At 35.8% G+C, this 17,510-nt stretch overlaps 1 protein-coding gene across 4 annotated transcripts in view; it reads left to right on the forward strand.

Moving 5' to 3' along the window:
- Nucleotides 1-11,238, forward strand: part of LOC134528320 (PH and SEC7 domain-containing protein) — a 129,540-nt gene extending 118,302 nt beyond the window's left edge. For all 4 annotated transcript variants that reach the window (XM_063361845.1, XM_063361848.1, XM_063361851.1 and 1 more), the window contains exon 15: nt 3,041-11,238. In XM_063361845.1, the coding sequence (XP_063217915.1) occupies nt 3,041-3,059 (19 nt within the window). In that variant the 3' untranslated portion in view covers nt 3,060-11,238. The remainder of the gene's footprint in view (nt 1-3,040) is intronic.
- The last annotated feature ends 6,272 nt before the right edge of the window (nt 11,239-17,510 follow it).

The following is a 17,510-nucleotide window of genomic DNA, read 5'->3' on the forward strand; positions in this document are numbered from 1 at the left end:
CAAGGTTCTTAGATTACAGTATTTTACTCACAGTACCTTTTTATTTCAATTTTAATTGAATCTGGAAAATTTTTAACTTTTATTTCATTCATAATGTGATTTTTTCCCCCAATGCTATTGCACTTTTTTTTTATGTGGGCAGTTTTTACTGCTAAATTTATTCACATCAGTCGAAAATAGTCCCTTTCCCTCTTATTTTGATATTTTGACATTGTACTTTTATGATGCTTCTGTACAAGGTTATGAAAAATGTTTAGCTTTTGGAACTGAACAAAACAATCATTTATACCTTATTATTTTCTTCTGTTTCTTTAAATAGTTCTACTAATTAGCAATTATAAATAGCTCATCCTTTTTATCATTGGTCTTGCTGCATTGTTGAGATGGGGTAGTCCATTTGCTTACCATTCTTTCTTAACCTTTCGACTATGGGCCACTTTTTCTTCTTGATCCTTATTTAATAACTGAAATTCTGTGGGAACTACTTAATAATGGTGTTCAGAGAGTGGGCGGTGACGACACCAGACAGAGGATGCAAGGGTGATAAGCCTCGACAGTTCAAGCAGGCAGTTTTAAGTCCGCAACGGTCTAGAAACAGCATTGGGAGTCATCAGTGCCGGGTGGTTTCTGCAGTTCGCTGACCCAAATTTGTCTGTCGAATTCGGACTCATCCTCTCGTCCTATATAGTACTTTAATATTAGTTTACTTACGTTAGAGCAGTAAGTAAGTAAGTAGTACATATTCAACACAGGTTTTGTGGGGACAGTGTATATCTCCAGTAACTTTGTAAACTTATTGGGAACTCCATTGTGCAACAATCTACACTTTTGCAACCTTCAGCTCATATGCACTGAGAACTACAAGCCTCCATAAAGTCATCACACTGAGAGGATTTTTTTTTGTGTGTTATCTGTATATAAAATATAGGTTTTTTTTTTTTAAATGTTGAAACCAATGCATGATATTTTAGTGTGAAGTACTTTTGCATGACAGCATGTAATAACTTAATTCTTTAATTATTAGCTTTAGTTAATGTTTAAAAGTTAATGTTTGAGGGATCATCGTGTAAAATTTTTCATTTGAAATTTAGTTTCAAAACTTATTTGTATTAAATGTCGGTCAGTTGGCAGTTCATTGAATCAGTGAACGAGAAATGCTGTTTTGAATGATTATTGTATTTACTCAGAAGAGCAAAGCTTCTAAGTAGGTTGCATATTACAACAACTTGAATTGCAAATCTGGAGTGTCTTATGACCTCCATGCTTCATATTATGTAGTAAAAAAAACTGTATAGGTACTCATATATGTTGTTATTATTATTATATGTTTATTATTGTTGTTATTATTATTAGTATTCCATGCTTGTAGATTTTTCCCATTGCTGTCCCTTTATTTGCGTCCATCTATGTTTCTTGGTTTCACATACTTTCTGATAAGAGCAGACTACATGTAAAATACTTGACCATAATGAATTCTCTGCAAAACTTGAGACATACTGTTTGTGCTGTACTCTGAAAAAGCTTAAAGCAGATGAAAATTATAAAAAAGCAGAGCTAATGAATACAATGGGATCCAGGGTGTAATGGAATGATACAGTCTCACGCTGTAGGTAACCATTTTAAATTACTTTTCACGACAATATAGCTTACATTAAAAATCCCAGTGAACATCTTATTATTTACATGTTCAATGAAGGGCCCCTTATTAAGAAGTAACTTATAACTAAAATATATGCATCTGAAATATATTTCCATTAGAAAATTTAAGAATAACATAGTTCATGAAAGACCTTTGGCTAGATTACTTTTCTTTCCTCTTGCCCTAGTTGATAGTCATGCTTGCCTCGTGGCAGTATACTTGTTCCACAAACATTTGATCATGAGACAGATTATAAAAATGAGTGAGTTACTGTAATTTCCGAAATGCAGGGGCCACCACTGCTTAGTTTCTTAAGTTAGTAGTTGACCAACGTGAAAACCAGATATTGGTTAAACGGTGACTTTTAAGGACTGACTTCAGAGGTTGTTTTTCACAAGTTGAAGGGCAGATTGGAATCGAGCGGGCATACAGTAAACAGTAAACTACAGAGACTTACGTTGTAATGAAGCTCATGTTACCCTCTGGTTTGCGGTCATTGCAAACTGAGGACTCAGTTTTTAAAGGCAGTGATGCTGGAGCCTATCAAAATTCTTAAAAATTGTGAGGATTTGGACAGTTAGTTAAAATAACATTTTGGTTTAATGAAGAAATTTAAACCATATAATGACGTAGCCAGAAGCATTGCCTGTAATCATAAAAATTTTCACTTCTGAAATATTTTTAATTCTCTTCATTCTGTATGCCCTAGGAATGTTAAAAATGTAGCTTTGGTAGCTAATTGTGCAATATGTATGCAATATGTATATATATATATATTTTTGTTTGTGTTTGTAAGTAAGCCACTCTAAAGTTTTTAACTGTGTTTAAAGTAAAAACAAAATAATGCCTGAAACAGTATGCAACCCCTTTTATAGTCTCATTCTTGTCGTTTGAATTTTAATTTGTGTATTAGCATCTGTATGTATATCTGCACACGAGTTAGAACTCTGATACTCTAGAGCTTTCTCATTGTCTGCTTGCCACCAGCATTGAGAAATTTTGTAGGAGTGGACACTGGGTGCCCCACCCCCCCCCCCCCCACCCCCCCACCCCACTAAATGGTTTCTAAAGGGGTTCGTGAACCAGCAGATGAAGGGGCACTGCCTCTCAAAATTAAAAAGATAACTTGATGTAGATCAGGTTCAACCTGACTAGAAAATATGTCTAGAAAATTTTTTTTTTCTCTGAGAATGCAACAATTTCAGAAGTATTTTCTCGTTCATTACTATTCACTGCAAAATCATTGATATTCATGATCGTGGGCCGTACGTTACACCCTGGACTAGACGTGTGTGTTGTTGAATCGGCTGATGAGATGGTATGAGGTGGACAGTAAGTATGTATGTACCTGGATGGACTTGTTCACAAATGAATGTTCTGTGTATGTTCTGTTGCATGCAGGGAGAAGAGTGAAGACTAGATAGCACAATCGGTCACTGCCTGGGCACCAAGACCGCAAATCGGACGTTTAGTATTAGTATTACGCTTGCCCTGCATTTCAGTTGCCTGTTTCTGCCTGCCTGCATCTGTATGTCAGTACTTGCAAATGCCAAAGATGATTTCTGCATTTTTGTACTTAATACTGTTGTATTTCTTTAGTAAAAAAAAAATTACGTGACATTGAGCAAATGCATTAGTTTAACGTAATTCGTTATGTTTGCTAGTACTGTAAGCTGCTTAGTGTGTATTTAGTGTGCATTTAATAGCATTTGAATGTTTGTTCGATGTATTTGGCATTTTTTTTTTACATCATATCCAAAATTGTATTTTTTTAGACTGTTTTTTATGTTTATTTGCATGGTTGAATGTTTTGTAGTTGGTTATTAGAATAGGTGTGTCAAATAAGAAATTTTATATTTTGGTGCCTATTTATGTGCAATCAAGAGAAAAATTTGTCTTTATTATTAATTTATTGTACTTATGTAAATTTTTATATTTGTGTGGCAATTAAATGTCACAATATAATACTCATTGAAACTTTTGTTGAGTTACAGAAATTTGTCTATAGTATCTGTAACAAACATACCATAGTTCCCATTTTTTTTTTAGCAATGGAGTTTTAATTGTATGCCGATCAGGTTTCTGTTAATAATCTGCAGTTTACTAATTCAATTAAATATGGTTTGATACCAGAGAGAGAAAAAAAAACTTCATTTATATTGTGCAGTTTTGCTGTTGCTATGGTGACCTGAAGTTAATTCAAAAGCAAGTGGAATACCAGCTGTATGGAGTACATTAGACGGGTGTGTCGTAATAGTTCACTTATTAGATTGTGGGTCAGAATCTGTGTTACAGTAGCTGATACATTCCCATTTAAATTACATATTACACTAACATAAATATCAAAACAAGAAAGTTTTATCGTCAACATACGAAGTGTGCAGATAATGCTCCTGGGGTACATAATCAGCTTGTCAACTTTTAAGTGAACTGAATTTATTTAACTTTCAGTTATTATATGTTTCACCATTAAATAATTTTATTTGTGTGTAGGTAGTGTGACTTGGTTTTGTATTTTTGTGTGTGCCCCTGTTGTTAAAAAAAAATACTTTTAATATTCATTGCATGTTCTCAGTTAAAAATTTCAATATACGTAATTCTTTAGTTCTTCCTTCTCAAAAAAATATTCAATACTTTTTATCACATGTAATTTTTGCATTTATGTTGAATGTGGAACTTTTTTTCTTCCGGGTAATAATTTTTCGGCATGACAGTTTGGCAATATTTTAATGGAAATTTATTGTGAGAATCTTTAACTACCGAGGCAGTTTCATCATGAATTAGACTAATTTTTTTTTAAAAACAGTGGGACCAGCTTATGTAATAAATTTTCTGTTTGTGTGTGCAGGTACAAACGTATGTAAAATATTCTTACATGAGAGTCCTATTTTATTGAAATGTTCAGAATAAATGTTCTTGTTTTTAAAATGTTGTTGCAACTCAACTTTCCACATTTGTAGTTCAATATCCTGTTGCTTCCTGTATGTTAGAGAGTTTGCATTGAAAAGTAGGTAGCTTCCTCCTGCTTATCTTTCTACCTTCTCTTTTCAAATTTTAGTTTTTCAGTCGCTGTTTGTAACAGAGGTATTCCTTTATTTTCATGTGCTACTGCTCAATTATATATTTTTTTTTTTTTTTTTTTGTGTGGGGAGGGGTGATTGTTTTGCAAGGTTGAATATGAGATTTTTGGGTCATATATTTTCTGATTAATATTTTAGAAAATGTTTTTAATATGGAAATAATATTAAGAGAACTTTTTAAGCAATAGACAATATGTATATTCAAATTGATTTGTTTATTTATATTTGATATAATCTCTGTGGTTTATTCAAATATAACACATCAAATTATAACAGGTTGAAATTGAAATGAAATTTAAAAAGTTCTTCTTTTGATTAAACTAATTTTTCATGCAGTTACCATAAATTTATTTAACTACATATCTGGCACGTGAAGATTTTTCAGAGTGTGGATACAGAGAGGTTTATTTAATTAATTGATTTCTCATACCAGAAAGATAAAATCTTAATGATACATCTTAGGTGTCTGTGTGTATTCAAAAAATATTCAAATTTGTGAATAATTTTATAGTTGATCCAACATTTTAAACTAAGAAAATGCATAGCCAAGTTTTTTATTTTCTTAAATTTTACACCACACTATTATGGTTCTACATTAGTTTATCTTTTTTTAGTTTTACTGTATTTAGCATATTTTGCATTATTTTTTCTTGGAATTGTGAAATTTGAAAAGTAAAAATGTTTCTCTGAATGTTTAAATTAGAATTGAAAAATTTTCAACATTCATGAATAATTTATTTGATTTTAATGAAAACAACAGGAATAACCTAAGCCTAGTATGTTTGTGTGTTCCTGCAAATATGTTGTTGATTATACAGTGCTTGGATGCTTATGACCTGATGTGGCCAGGGGATTCATTAGTGGATGTCTTACTGAAGTTATTGTGCGCCACCGTGTCAAGGGGGCACGGACCCGGGAGATACTCTACTGTCGAGGTGTGACGTCGCCTGTGTGGGGACGTGACTCGTTTCCCCCGTGCACCTTTGCAAGACCACCGGAACCTGGCTTGCACTCGGCGTCAGGCTTGCTATAATAAATGCCCACGTGGGCTTTTATGGCATCTCACACAACGATAGGCAGTCACAGACTCGCACGTGGTGTCAGGCAAATATGAAAGCACACAAGATAAGCTAAGTTGTTATACATTACAATGCATTACACGACATGTTCCTCATGCAATAATTATGATTATAAAAATTAAGCTGTAAAACGTCTTGCGGCACGGCCGGTTTACCGAGGATCCAGGCCACCTCGTGGCTGGACTGTAAGTTTGCGTTGGTGACAAAGTTCCAGCAGGCGGATTCCTACGTAATTAGAGTAAGCTCCGGGAATAACTAGCTAATGTTTTAGATAGAACATAAGAACAGAAGTACTAGAGACAGTTAATACACAGGTTGAAGTCCCCGGAATGCGGAGAACGTCCTACCTCGGGTGGCGATGCGAAGCGACTGTGGTGAATTATGGCCTCCAAAGTGGTTAGTTAGCACCATGGTGCCAAGCTGAAAGAATCGTTAGGCGATTCAGAGTTGTCCCGCTGATGTGCGTAAGTTGAAAACAGATTAATACCCTCAAAATTATAACTACCTATTTCAGACTGAAAACCCTTTAAAAATTCACGTAAAACTATTATAGCTCCGATTAATAAAATATAAGATGGCCTTCAGCAGCCCGGGTCCATTTCTGGTAATTTATAACTTAAATATAATGTCCGGTTGTTTTTTCAGGTTTCATAAGCAAGTCATGGGAAAGACTCGAAGGAAACAGTGTTGGAGGTCTCAAATTTTTAATTTCCAGCAGCAATTTGCTAACTGGTAGTATTTTTTTTTACCATTCTTTTCAGTTATAGTGAGTTACATATTAAATAATTTAAATATGGTTTTCTGTCTACTTAAATCATGTGGAAACTATCTTGAAGAAAAATTTTCTTTCAAAATTAAATCTGCACTTTCCTGCGAATATTATATCTGATATGTTTAGGTTGGATTATTTTGTATTAAAATGACCCTGTGATATGAAGATTTAAAAAAATATTACTAAAATGTCCTATTGAAGTCCAGGAGCTGGTTGTATAGGTATTTGTAGGCACCCTGGTCATTAGAAATGGCAACACAATGATACGGATCATAGCTGTAGGGGCTGTGCCTACAATACAGAACCATCCCACATTTCAGCATTTCCATAATGTTGGGAAACCTTGTAAAACCAACATGAGGATGGTCAGACAGCAATATAAACCCAGGTCCTCTCAAATGTCGGTCCAATGTATTAACCTCTGCGTCACCTTGCCCCATCATTTCAGAAGAATATGGTTGGTTGTATTTGTATACGTCGCAGGCTTAAGTAATGGGGAAGCTATATATGTTCAAAAATTTCATGCTACGTAATTAAGTAAAATCACTTTCAAAATCACAATTTTGGTTTGTACTTGAATTTTGATTTTCAATCCATAAAGACTTTTTCATAAACTCATAATCAAAAAGTCTCATTATTTTTGGGTAAATACTGTAATTTTATAGATTACCATAACAGGAGCTCATGACAGTCTGAAGATCTGGGCTTTTCGCTTGTCTGTAAACATCTCGGGTTTCCGTATCACAAAGCTTTTATCAGGTAGAGTTAACTGGATTTACTTGGTGCTTGTTTTGTGATCAGGTTAACTGCATCAGTTGGCATGCGTGGTTTTTGAAGGTTGAAAGCCATTTGAATGTGCGAGACAGTAGTATTCTAGAATGTAATCAAGGAGTTTTCAAGAGTATTTTTTAAATATTATATATGCTAGATAATTATGATATTGATAAAAAAATTAAATGGTTTTTTTATCTAATATACAAACCAGAGTACAGTTTGAAGATAGCCTGTACTGAAATGTGGGGCCTCGGCTCTGCAACGGCTGGCAGAGTTGTTCAATGTTTGTACATATTTACGGAGTTTAGGTTTGGATTATGGATTTCAGTTTTTGGTTTATTTGTGCACTAAACTTAATTTCAAGGTTTTCAACGATAACTAAATAATGTGTTCGCTGTATTTTGCAGCAGTGTTTTGGTGACATCAAATCAAAATATATATAATCGGGGTGTGTATTTCAAATAATAATAATAATAGGATTTAGCTGTGTTTACATATTGGAAGAAAATACTGGAGAAGTAACCATTCATCATGGTATTTATTTCCCAGCATCAGTAGAAATTATTCATGTTTCTTGTAAGTAATTTGATAAGTATATTATATATCTGAAACCTCAAAATCGAGTACCATTGAAGTTGTTCTGTTGTCTGAACGTTCAGAAATTAAATTTCCCCTGCACCAAAATGGTGCTACCAGAAGCTTTTTGTATTGTGTGCTAATGGGTGCGGGGAAGAGAGTGATTGTGTGGGTTGTGATTCTGGAAAATGAAATTAAAATATTTTCTTGAGGCATTCCAGGCAGTTGTGTACATATACGAGTAGATTAGGGGGAGGGTGCTGTGAAATTTTCATTTATCAAAAAGCGCTAGCTTGTAACAAAACGGTGTTATTTATTGCAGTACTTAACATTGTTATGGGTGTCATGTTACAACACACAATAAATTGTGATATAAATTTTGACTGAACTTTTTGTTTTTATTTTAATTTATAAAATATTTACAACAAAAACACTTAATGGTTCTTGATATTATGCATTAAGATAAAATAACTTTGGCTTAAATTACTTCAGCCAAAAAAAAAGTTGTGCTTATGATTTGTTTATAATAAATGTGTGTGACGCACAGTCGGTAAAGACTATGTTCTATTTGGCTGTTACACAGAAAATATCCATTTATGGATATACATTATCGTTCTGAAAAGGCTATTTCACTTGCCACTTGTCACCTGAGAGTTAAATTTGGGGATAACTGCTTATTAAGTAAACCTAATACTAAAGTTAAAGAGAATGAGATTGTTCTCAACTGTGAAAAAAAATTATATGCAAGGGCTCCGCCTACCTGGGCACACACAGGGTGTACAGAGCTTCAGAGGAAAACATGTACTATTTGAAAACTGCTCAAGATATCCGATTGGTGTTCGTGTACGAAAAACATTTAAGAATAAGCTGAGGGGGGGATGAGTAATCCTATTTCCGTATTCTGTTTTTAAAAGTATTTTTAGAAGAGTGAAAATGGCTAACACGTGCGTCAACTGAATAATTTTTAGGCACGAAACAGCTGATGCAGTTTCATGAAAGCAATTGAGTAACTTGCCTTACACTTTGATCTTAATTTCTCTGTCATGTTATGTTATGGTTACCACTTATATATCTTAGTTTTTTTCCCTATGCACTACGTGAAGACTGCACGCCAGACCACAGAGGCGACACAATGCTAGAAGCACCAGGGAGGGTCTCTCTTATCATCCCACCTCACTAAGGCGGGTCCCTTAAACTTCAGTAGTAAATACATTTTTTTTTTAACCATTTTAGAATGTCTTTACAAATAAGGAATATGCGATCACTTCAGTTGTACCTTGGTAGAAACTTATGTTGTTGATGTTGCCGCGGATGTAGTAAAACGGTCACTTGCAGTGTGCGTGATGAGCAATTTTGTGACTTATTGAAAGGAGAGGTTTGGGGTAATGAAGTTCAGATGCCTAGGCCGTGTACTTGTTTGGCAGGAAGCGTTGCCACGATCGAACCAGCGTTTGAATCGGGACTGCTACAACACTGCCCTGTAACGTTCTGGCGTTACTTTGAGTGTCGGTACAAGTGCAGTTTCGATCAGAAATGACTAATTGTGTTTTGAACTTTGGTAACCATGGTTTTTTTTCCTGCGACCTTTCCAGTTAAAAGATATAATTTTAAATAGTTTAGGCTGTGTGATGAAGTCATTAGTTCCAATTATTTATTCATAGTAATGAGTGTTATCATGAAGTCGAATAATTTTTTCCTTGCAAGTTTCATTTTTTTTCCCTCTGTTGTACTGAGAGTAGTATTTTTTTTTTCTTGGCCAAGTACTCAAGTAGTGTTTCAATTTAACAATTTATAAACAAAATATAATACATAATGTTACGTATTAATATCCTGTAATCTTAAATTCTGCCTTGTTGACATTCATTATTGGCTGTACTTCTTCAGCAATGGCGATTAAAATCTTTGTGTCACTACTTCATACAGCAGTGATATGTATTAATAGTTTGGTAATCTCCGTTCCCTGGTGTTGATTTAGCTGTTACAGTATTATGTTTTGAAATCTGCACAAACTAAATTTCTTTGTTATTATCATTGATTGTTTTTAAAGTGTTAAATAGGGATCTTAAAATATATATTTAAAAAGCATATATAAATGTTCATGTAAAATGTATTACCAATATGTTTTGCAAAAAATGTGTGGTATTAATTTCTCTTGATATAAACTAAATGTTCTTTAAAAATTTTCAGAAAATATTTGTTGTTACTATAAACATAAAAACAAAATAAAAATATTTCTACAAAGATTTAGAGTCAAGTATTTTTTGTACACGGTATCAGTATGTTAAAGTGTTGCTATAGTTACATAATTACATGTTTCTAGGACATGCTGTGTTAGTTTCCTGGTACTGACTCTGTGAACCAAGTGCAGCACACAAAAATTGTGTGTAACTTTTTCAAATTCCACTTTGCAGTATACAAGTCTGTGTTTTTGTAGCACAGTCCATGTTGCTACCACATTCAACACAAAAAATATGAACAATGTGTGTCCATTCTTTTATTGTCTGCTAAGAGACACAGTTTATGTTTTCTACATTCTAAAGAGAGTGATAAATCCTTATATTGAAGTACACTAGTTTTCAATACTATCTTGGACTGTCCTCGTAAGGTTGAGTGATATCTTTGTATCACAGATGGAAATGTTTTTGCTTGTGCCAATGTAATTTTTCAAAAATACCTCCTCCTGGATAACTGTATTCAAAGTTTCATGTCAATCTCATTAATGTTTATTTTGTATTTGTTAAATTTAAAAATGGACCATGCATGAAACATTGTACATATAAATTGTAAGTTATAAGTTGAAATATGGTCTTTTTTGTGTTTCTCAGCAGTGTTAAAAGTATGTAAAAAAAAATGGCTATTATAAAGAACTGAATGAAGCGTATTTCATATTCCTATGGCCATTAATCAAGTTTTAAATAAAGTTTACTGTTTGTTGCAAGTGAATAGAGAAAACTATAATTGGTTGCGTTGTCATAGTTGATAAGTGAAGTTTTCCATAAGTTATGTTTCATTATCTTTTTCATTAATTTATCTGTTCAGCATACTTGAGTCTTTTACATGTTTTGCTGATGATGTGGAGATTGATTATTTTTTTATTTTTCAGTACTGTATTGTGTTGATTATTAAGTGAGGTTAGATTTTCAATATTTTCAGTAGTTCCTTGCCACATGTATTACATAATTACTAAATAAGCAATGGTTTTTGTCAGACTGGACTGATGTGTTTATTGTTTCGTATAAGCCTATATGATAAAGTCATGTAGTAACTACTCCTACAGGCTGTCACTATTTATTCTTAATAAAACAATGTTAACAAAAACTTGTGTGTTTTTTTTTCTCTTTAATATGTTTCCAAAAAAAATTAGCAGAATGGCACATTGTTGTGTTATGTTGTATAACTTTGCCATTCAGCCTGTAAATATGTGCACCTGTACTGCTGTGTTGCTAGTAGCTTAGTGAACACTTTTTTTTTTGTATGTGGTGCCATTTATAAAGGTCACTGGTTTGAAACCTTTTAAATGGAACAACTAATTTTTTTGTCGGCCATTACATTACATTACATGAAGTACCCACCTAACTTAAGAGAAGGTACATTGTAAGCTCCCGTGCGTATGAGAAGGTAACATTTTATAACCCCGTTTTATAAAAAAATTTGATTGAAATAGCTCCTAGAATTGGGAAAAGATTGGTGACTTTGCTCATTACATTCACACAGACATCTTGTTCATAAGAGCCTCGTACCCAGATTACCTGTATTGGCGTGCATGTCACCTGCCCATGCTACCTTCACCGTCCAGACATCTGGGCCGTGTTCTGGGGAAGGTGCTCAACACCTCAGACATGCTCCGGCTACTTCCAGGGGAAAAGCTAACAATGAAAATTGACATAATTGCTTCATTTCCTCCCCTTTACTTAAATTATTATGAACAAAAAAATTAGTTGTAAAGTCGGTTTACGGACGATAGTTTAACGTGACAACGTCATAACAAAACATTGATGAAATGATTGCATACTTTTATGAATAAAATTGGATCATTTTTATTGAATTATCACTATTTTGTATGGATAAAAAGAAAGAGTGAAATGAAATCTACAATTTAATTGATAAATTTAGTTTTATTTGCTCTCATTAATTCAAATATGTTTATTACTTTAACGAAGAGATTATTTTAACTATACCCTTTATACATGTTTGCTGTTTAACTTCTTCCAATCTGTGCTATTCTGTTAAGGATAGGATGATGATAGGAAAAGTAGGAAACGAATGGGAGTGTTTCAAGTTTAATGTGCCTCGAAAAAGTCAAATCGATGGTTGTTCCAATCGAGTGGAAGAGAGATAGATGCGGTGCAAGCGTACAATGAGCGTAACGGAACAATGAGTCATCCTTTTTCGTGCGTGCAGCCGGCGTTCATTGATTTATTAGACGTCACGTCAAAAATTTGTTGTGTCGTCACCACATACCCAGGAAGTGAAACTTAATACCAATATCTGTGTGAACAATAAAACTAAATATTCAATAGTTAACTTGAACTATAAAACTAAAAAATAACGTACTACAGTAGAACCATAGGGGCATAAGGAAGAAACATCATAAGCAGGAAATATCAATTTAGAACTTGTCACTGTTCGAACTTTTTACCAATGGTCTCATCAAGCTATGTAAACAAATTTAATGTCAAAACCACTGACAGGTACACTCAAAGCTTGTATTTGCTTAATTTAGCCAACAATTTTTCAACTTTTTCATGTTTCCATCTTCTACTTTAGTTTTCATAAAAGACACATTTCTGTAAAATTCTCTCACGATTCGTGATGTTTAAAGTAGGAATGCCAATTTCGATCTCTCTATCAGAAATAGAAAACACTTTTTGTTTTGCCATCACTATATAGTTGGCAACTAAAGTATTGTAGGACTATGTATGTACATGTATATCTGAAAACACACTAGAATTTTTTTTTTCCAAAACAAGCATGCCAACATACTCGTAAACATCTACATTTATCTTAAAACAGTGATTGAATACAAGAATGTACGTAAAGTGTAAAGTATATACTTTACACATGGGTAAGTGTTGGAATAGTTAGGTTTTAAAAGGTTTTTTTCTTTCCAATTATTTAATTTCAGAAAGCAAACATTGTAAGCAGGAAATGCACTATGGGTAAAATCTCAGGACTTAAAACATTATAAGCAGGAACATATAGTTCTACTGTAAATACCATGTGTATGAAATGTACAGCTGGGAAACGGGCTGAGTGTATCCAGCGGCGGGTCGTTACCACAACGCCGAAAAATGTTGCTGCAGGGAGGGGGGGGCCACAGGAGCAAAATGAAAAACAACTGAATGAATTTGTGTGCTAACCTTATCTAACCTAACCTTTGTGGCAGTACTGCAATATTTTTCGGCGTTGTGGTACACAGCAGTTTTCTAGCTGTCTGCGTTGTAGTCAATTTGGCATTCAGCGTTATTGTACGTTCGGCGTTGTGGTGCGTCCCCTCCAGCGGCTAGATCACGAGAAACGGCTGTCAGCAGGGCGACAGTCACAGAGGAGTAGGACAAACTTGTTTTCTTTTACGGTAGATATGTGGACAATGACAAAACTGTCTCATTTTCTCTGTCTCTCTCTCACACAGAGAAAGAGAGAGCGCACTGACAGTTACTTGCATATTGGGAGGGGCCAGGGGTGCATTCCACCAGTGGTGTTGGTAGGGGCGGGATGGGGACCAGACTTTACTGCTCCCGGAGGTACAACATCAAGGTTAGCTACATTAAAAATACTTTAAAACTCATGTGGACAGTTGGTTTTTACATTTATATCTTTATTTGTGGTGCCTTTCTCCTCCGTATTTACCTCCACTTCCCCATACATACCCCTTCTGGGTTTAAAGTTGTAGTTAGAGCGTAGTTAAGATGCTGCTTAAATCTTTCAGATTTTAAACACATTTGTATTATAACAGTATGCATAAGTAATGTTGAATGAAAACGAAATTATATCAGTTGCCATTATTTATGTACAATTATTGAGTGTGATACTGGTTTAAAATTTTAATTTTGCGATACCCCACAGTAACATTTTCCTATATTCCAACAGCTCACAATGCTGTACGACACACAATCGTATAATTTTTAAACTTCATTATGCTGACTATTATTAATCCTCAAAACAGTTCATAATTTAGATTTTTAAGTTTCAAATAATTGCATAATTTAAAAAACACTTTATTTAATAGTGTTAAAGTGGTAAAAAAAACATTTAAAAATCATTCATATTGTAAAATAGGCGAACACTTACACCTCGTACTGTGCTCAAAATACATTTAAAGCATCTTTAGTAAAGCGTGATTTAATTTTTACCAAATATTACTGCATATACACACGTATGTATTCCAATAAATTCAAAACCATGTTGTGTATCAAAAAACACAGCATTAATGCAATTTTTTGTGTGTGGCAGGACTTGGGGAATGCTTCACCTCCTAACATATAAGAGCACTTGGTAGGACGCCTACAATATTCGCCGTATATACTAATATCTGCTATACGAGAGCAGTGGGTGAAACTACAAAGCAAAGAAGAATAATTAAAAGGTTTGTTTTACTCGCAGTATCTTTTGCTCCATAGGAATTGTAAGAGTTATGAGGAAATGAACTTAGGTCAAAAAGAGTTGGTAACTCTCGTATAGGCAAAAAAAAGACTTGCAATTATTTTTTTTTTAACTTTTTTTTAGATGGTAGGTACAAAAGCAAATGACTTGATAAATAATGTCGTCGTCCTTCGAAGGCCGTAAAGCCCGGCCTCCACCCGCCAGTATTAAACCCTGCAAACGGAACGCACCCCTAGCCCATGTCACGTGAGTCAAGCGAGCCGTCGACGCCGGTGAGTGCCTTCACAGATTAGTCCATATGCCAACACCACCAAACAGTTCTCACGCATCATAAATTGCTGTGATTAATTAAGTGATTTTTAATTAGCAGAACATCACTTAATAGTGAAAGTGCGTCGTAGGGGTGCAGCGGTTTTCCCCGTGGGAAACCGCAATTAATAAACGTCCGGAACGTCCCTTGCGGCCTTCCGCCAATAATTAACCACAGTGTTAATCAACCTAATTTACCTCCCTGTTTTTACTTGCAATAGCCACTGGAGTAGTCAACGAGTGACAGTCTCCAGCTTGACTTTCTATTTTCAAATATAATTAATTTAAATTTTGTTATGTATTATTACTATAGGCCTTCCGCCAACTAATTCAGACAGATGTCATTAAGATACGAGTGTTCTATAAATAATAATGACTAATTATGATTATAAAATTGGAATAACGGCATACTAGAAAGTTTGGCGCGTCATGACGCTTCATCCCCTCCCAAGCCGGCACAAAGTGGCAGTAGAGTTTTACTCACGGGCCGGGGCGGACGTGTGATCCCGCGGGGAGACTAACATTTTGTGTTTCTGATCCATAATTCTGGTAACTATTATAATTCGCTAAAACCTTTTTCCTCCTTTCTCTCCCTGTGTGCCCCTGTGCCCTTTTCCGGTGCAGGGCTTATCCCGGCCTCTTTAATTTTTGCTCGTAGCAGAACAAAGGTTTGTGACGCAGTCATCTTACGGTCCGGGCTGACTCCCGCGAACAGAACTTCATGTAATTCATCGAGCATACGCCTGCCGACTGCAATCTTAAAGACTTTGCCATTTAATATTATCTTCGTGGTCCCGCGACTCACACAGGTGAGTCCGGGCACGAATCTACCTACAGCTCATCACGGAGTGGCCGTTAATCCACCCAAACTCTTTGTCGACCCACAAATCAATGTAGGGACCTTGTTTGCAAGTGCCGCAATGTATCATCCATGTAATACATAATTAATTATCAGTGCGAGTCAGAGTGTATGTAGTGCCAGTGTGTTTTTTTTGTCCAGTGTAATTGTGTAACTTGTGCCTCCATCCACACTATGTGAGATGCGAGATTAAAAAACCAGCACCTAATACCGTTTCTTTATTTCGCAAACGCCTCATGAACAATTAGGAAACAGTCCTCTATACTGTTTAGGGCCAGTGCTTATTAGAAGTAGGGACACCCTCCCACCATCAACTGCCGTCGATCCTAGTGGAACACGCAGGGGCAAAAACCCACGATCACCTCAGTTAATCCTCGAATTAACCTGGCGCCCGCCGGAGATTTCCTATAGAGCCACTGAAAACCACTAGGACCGCCCCGGGTCTCGATCCCGAGACCGCGGGTGACGGCAATACTAATGCGAATTGAAATTCGTCTGAAGGTGAAACTGCTTAGGAAATACCTAATATTGTGCCACAAATAATGAGAGCTTAGTCAAATTATGTTTTATGTATTTGAACGTAAGATCATCAAATACAAATATACTCAATATAACCTGTTGTAATCAAATACATCATGAGATATAAATATGTGATCATAATTACAATAAGATACATAACTTATTGTCTTAAAAATCGCAACACACTGAACATTACGAACGATGCAGAAGTAGATGATTGTATCAAAACAATCAGCAGACAACTTGCCCTCAGAACTCTTCCTCGAGGAAGAGCATTGAGAGTATGACCTGGATGAGCTGAGAGCATCTTGGCCCCTCGAGTAAAACTGTTTCCAGCAAGTAAAACGTGCCCCTAGAGTGACGTCGACCCAAGTGTCTCCCCAGCTCCTTCAGGCCGTTATGCCTCGTCAGCCCCTGATCCACCCCTGCCCCGTGCAGTGTGATAATGTGTTATTAAGAACATACTTATATGTTTAGTGTTTAATGTTTCATATAATTTTTATGTATTATTTTTTTTTGCATAATATTGTGTAATCTTAATATTATATGTTTTTTCTAAAATATTGTGTGAAGTATATACGTGACTGTTCACCGGGCGACATAGCCGAGGCCAACACCCGGAATCTCTCCGAGCACTGCACGTGTCGTGGAGTGGGGGTAGGACGGGCAGAGAGGCGCGACGCGCGGAATGAGAGGGGGTAGTAGGCATCTGGCAGCCGGACGAGCAGGACGCGGACGGGGACCAGTGTCGCAGAGCAATGACGGGTGAGATTGAGTCTGGGGAGTATTTCGCGACCACGTGTGTGACACTACGAGTAGCCATTGTAAATAGTTTAATTGTATATCAGGTTCTCGCTCATGACCAGACATTACACGTATCAGCAGACACGTTTTTACCGTAAAGAGGCGGGCTCTATGCCTCAGGCGCCAGCACTTAAATTCGCCTATTTCACTGTCATCATTGAAAAGGGGACCATCTAAGGATCGTCAACGTACGCACACGAGACCACGGGGGGCCGCTCGCACTCGGCGCCTGCCCACCCCAAACACGTGCAGCCGAGCCTCACTCCGCGGAGGGACGGGTGTTGTGCCGCGGATCGCTCATGTAAATAGATTGTGTGAAGGGCCCAATAAATATTTGCGTTCAAACTGTCGAACTATCATTGTAGTACGGATAGTGATAATTTCCCCTGCTACGAGGTCTGAACCCCTTCTGAGAATAAGACGCAACCAGCATCACGGGGGTGATATCCGGGACTACGACAAGAGGTATAGGATCAAAAAGAGATTTCATGTAAAA

Source organism: Bacillus rossius, chromosome 1, assembly GCF_032445375.1.
Source record: "Bacillus rossius redtenbacheri isolate Brsri chromosome 1, Brsri_v3, whole genome shotgun sequence".
Lineage (NCBI taxonomy): Eukaryota > Metazoa > Arthropoda > Insecta > Phasmatodea > Bacillidae > Bacillus > Bacillus rossius.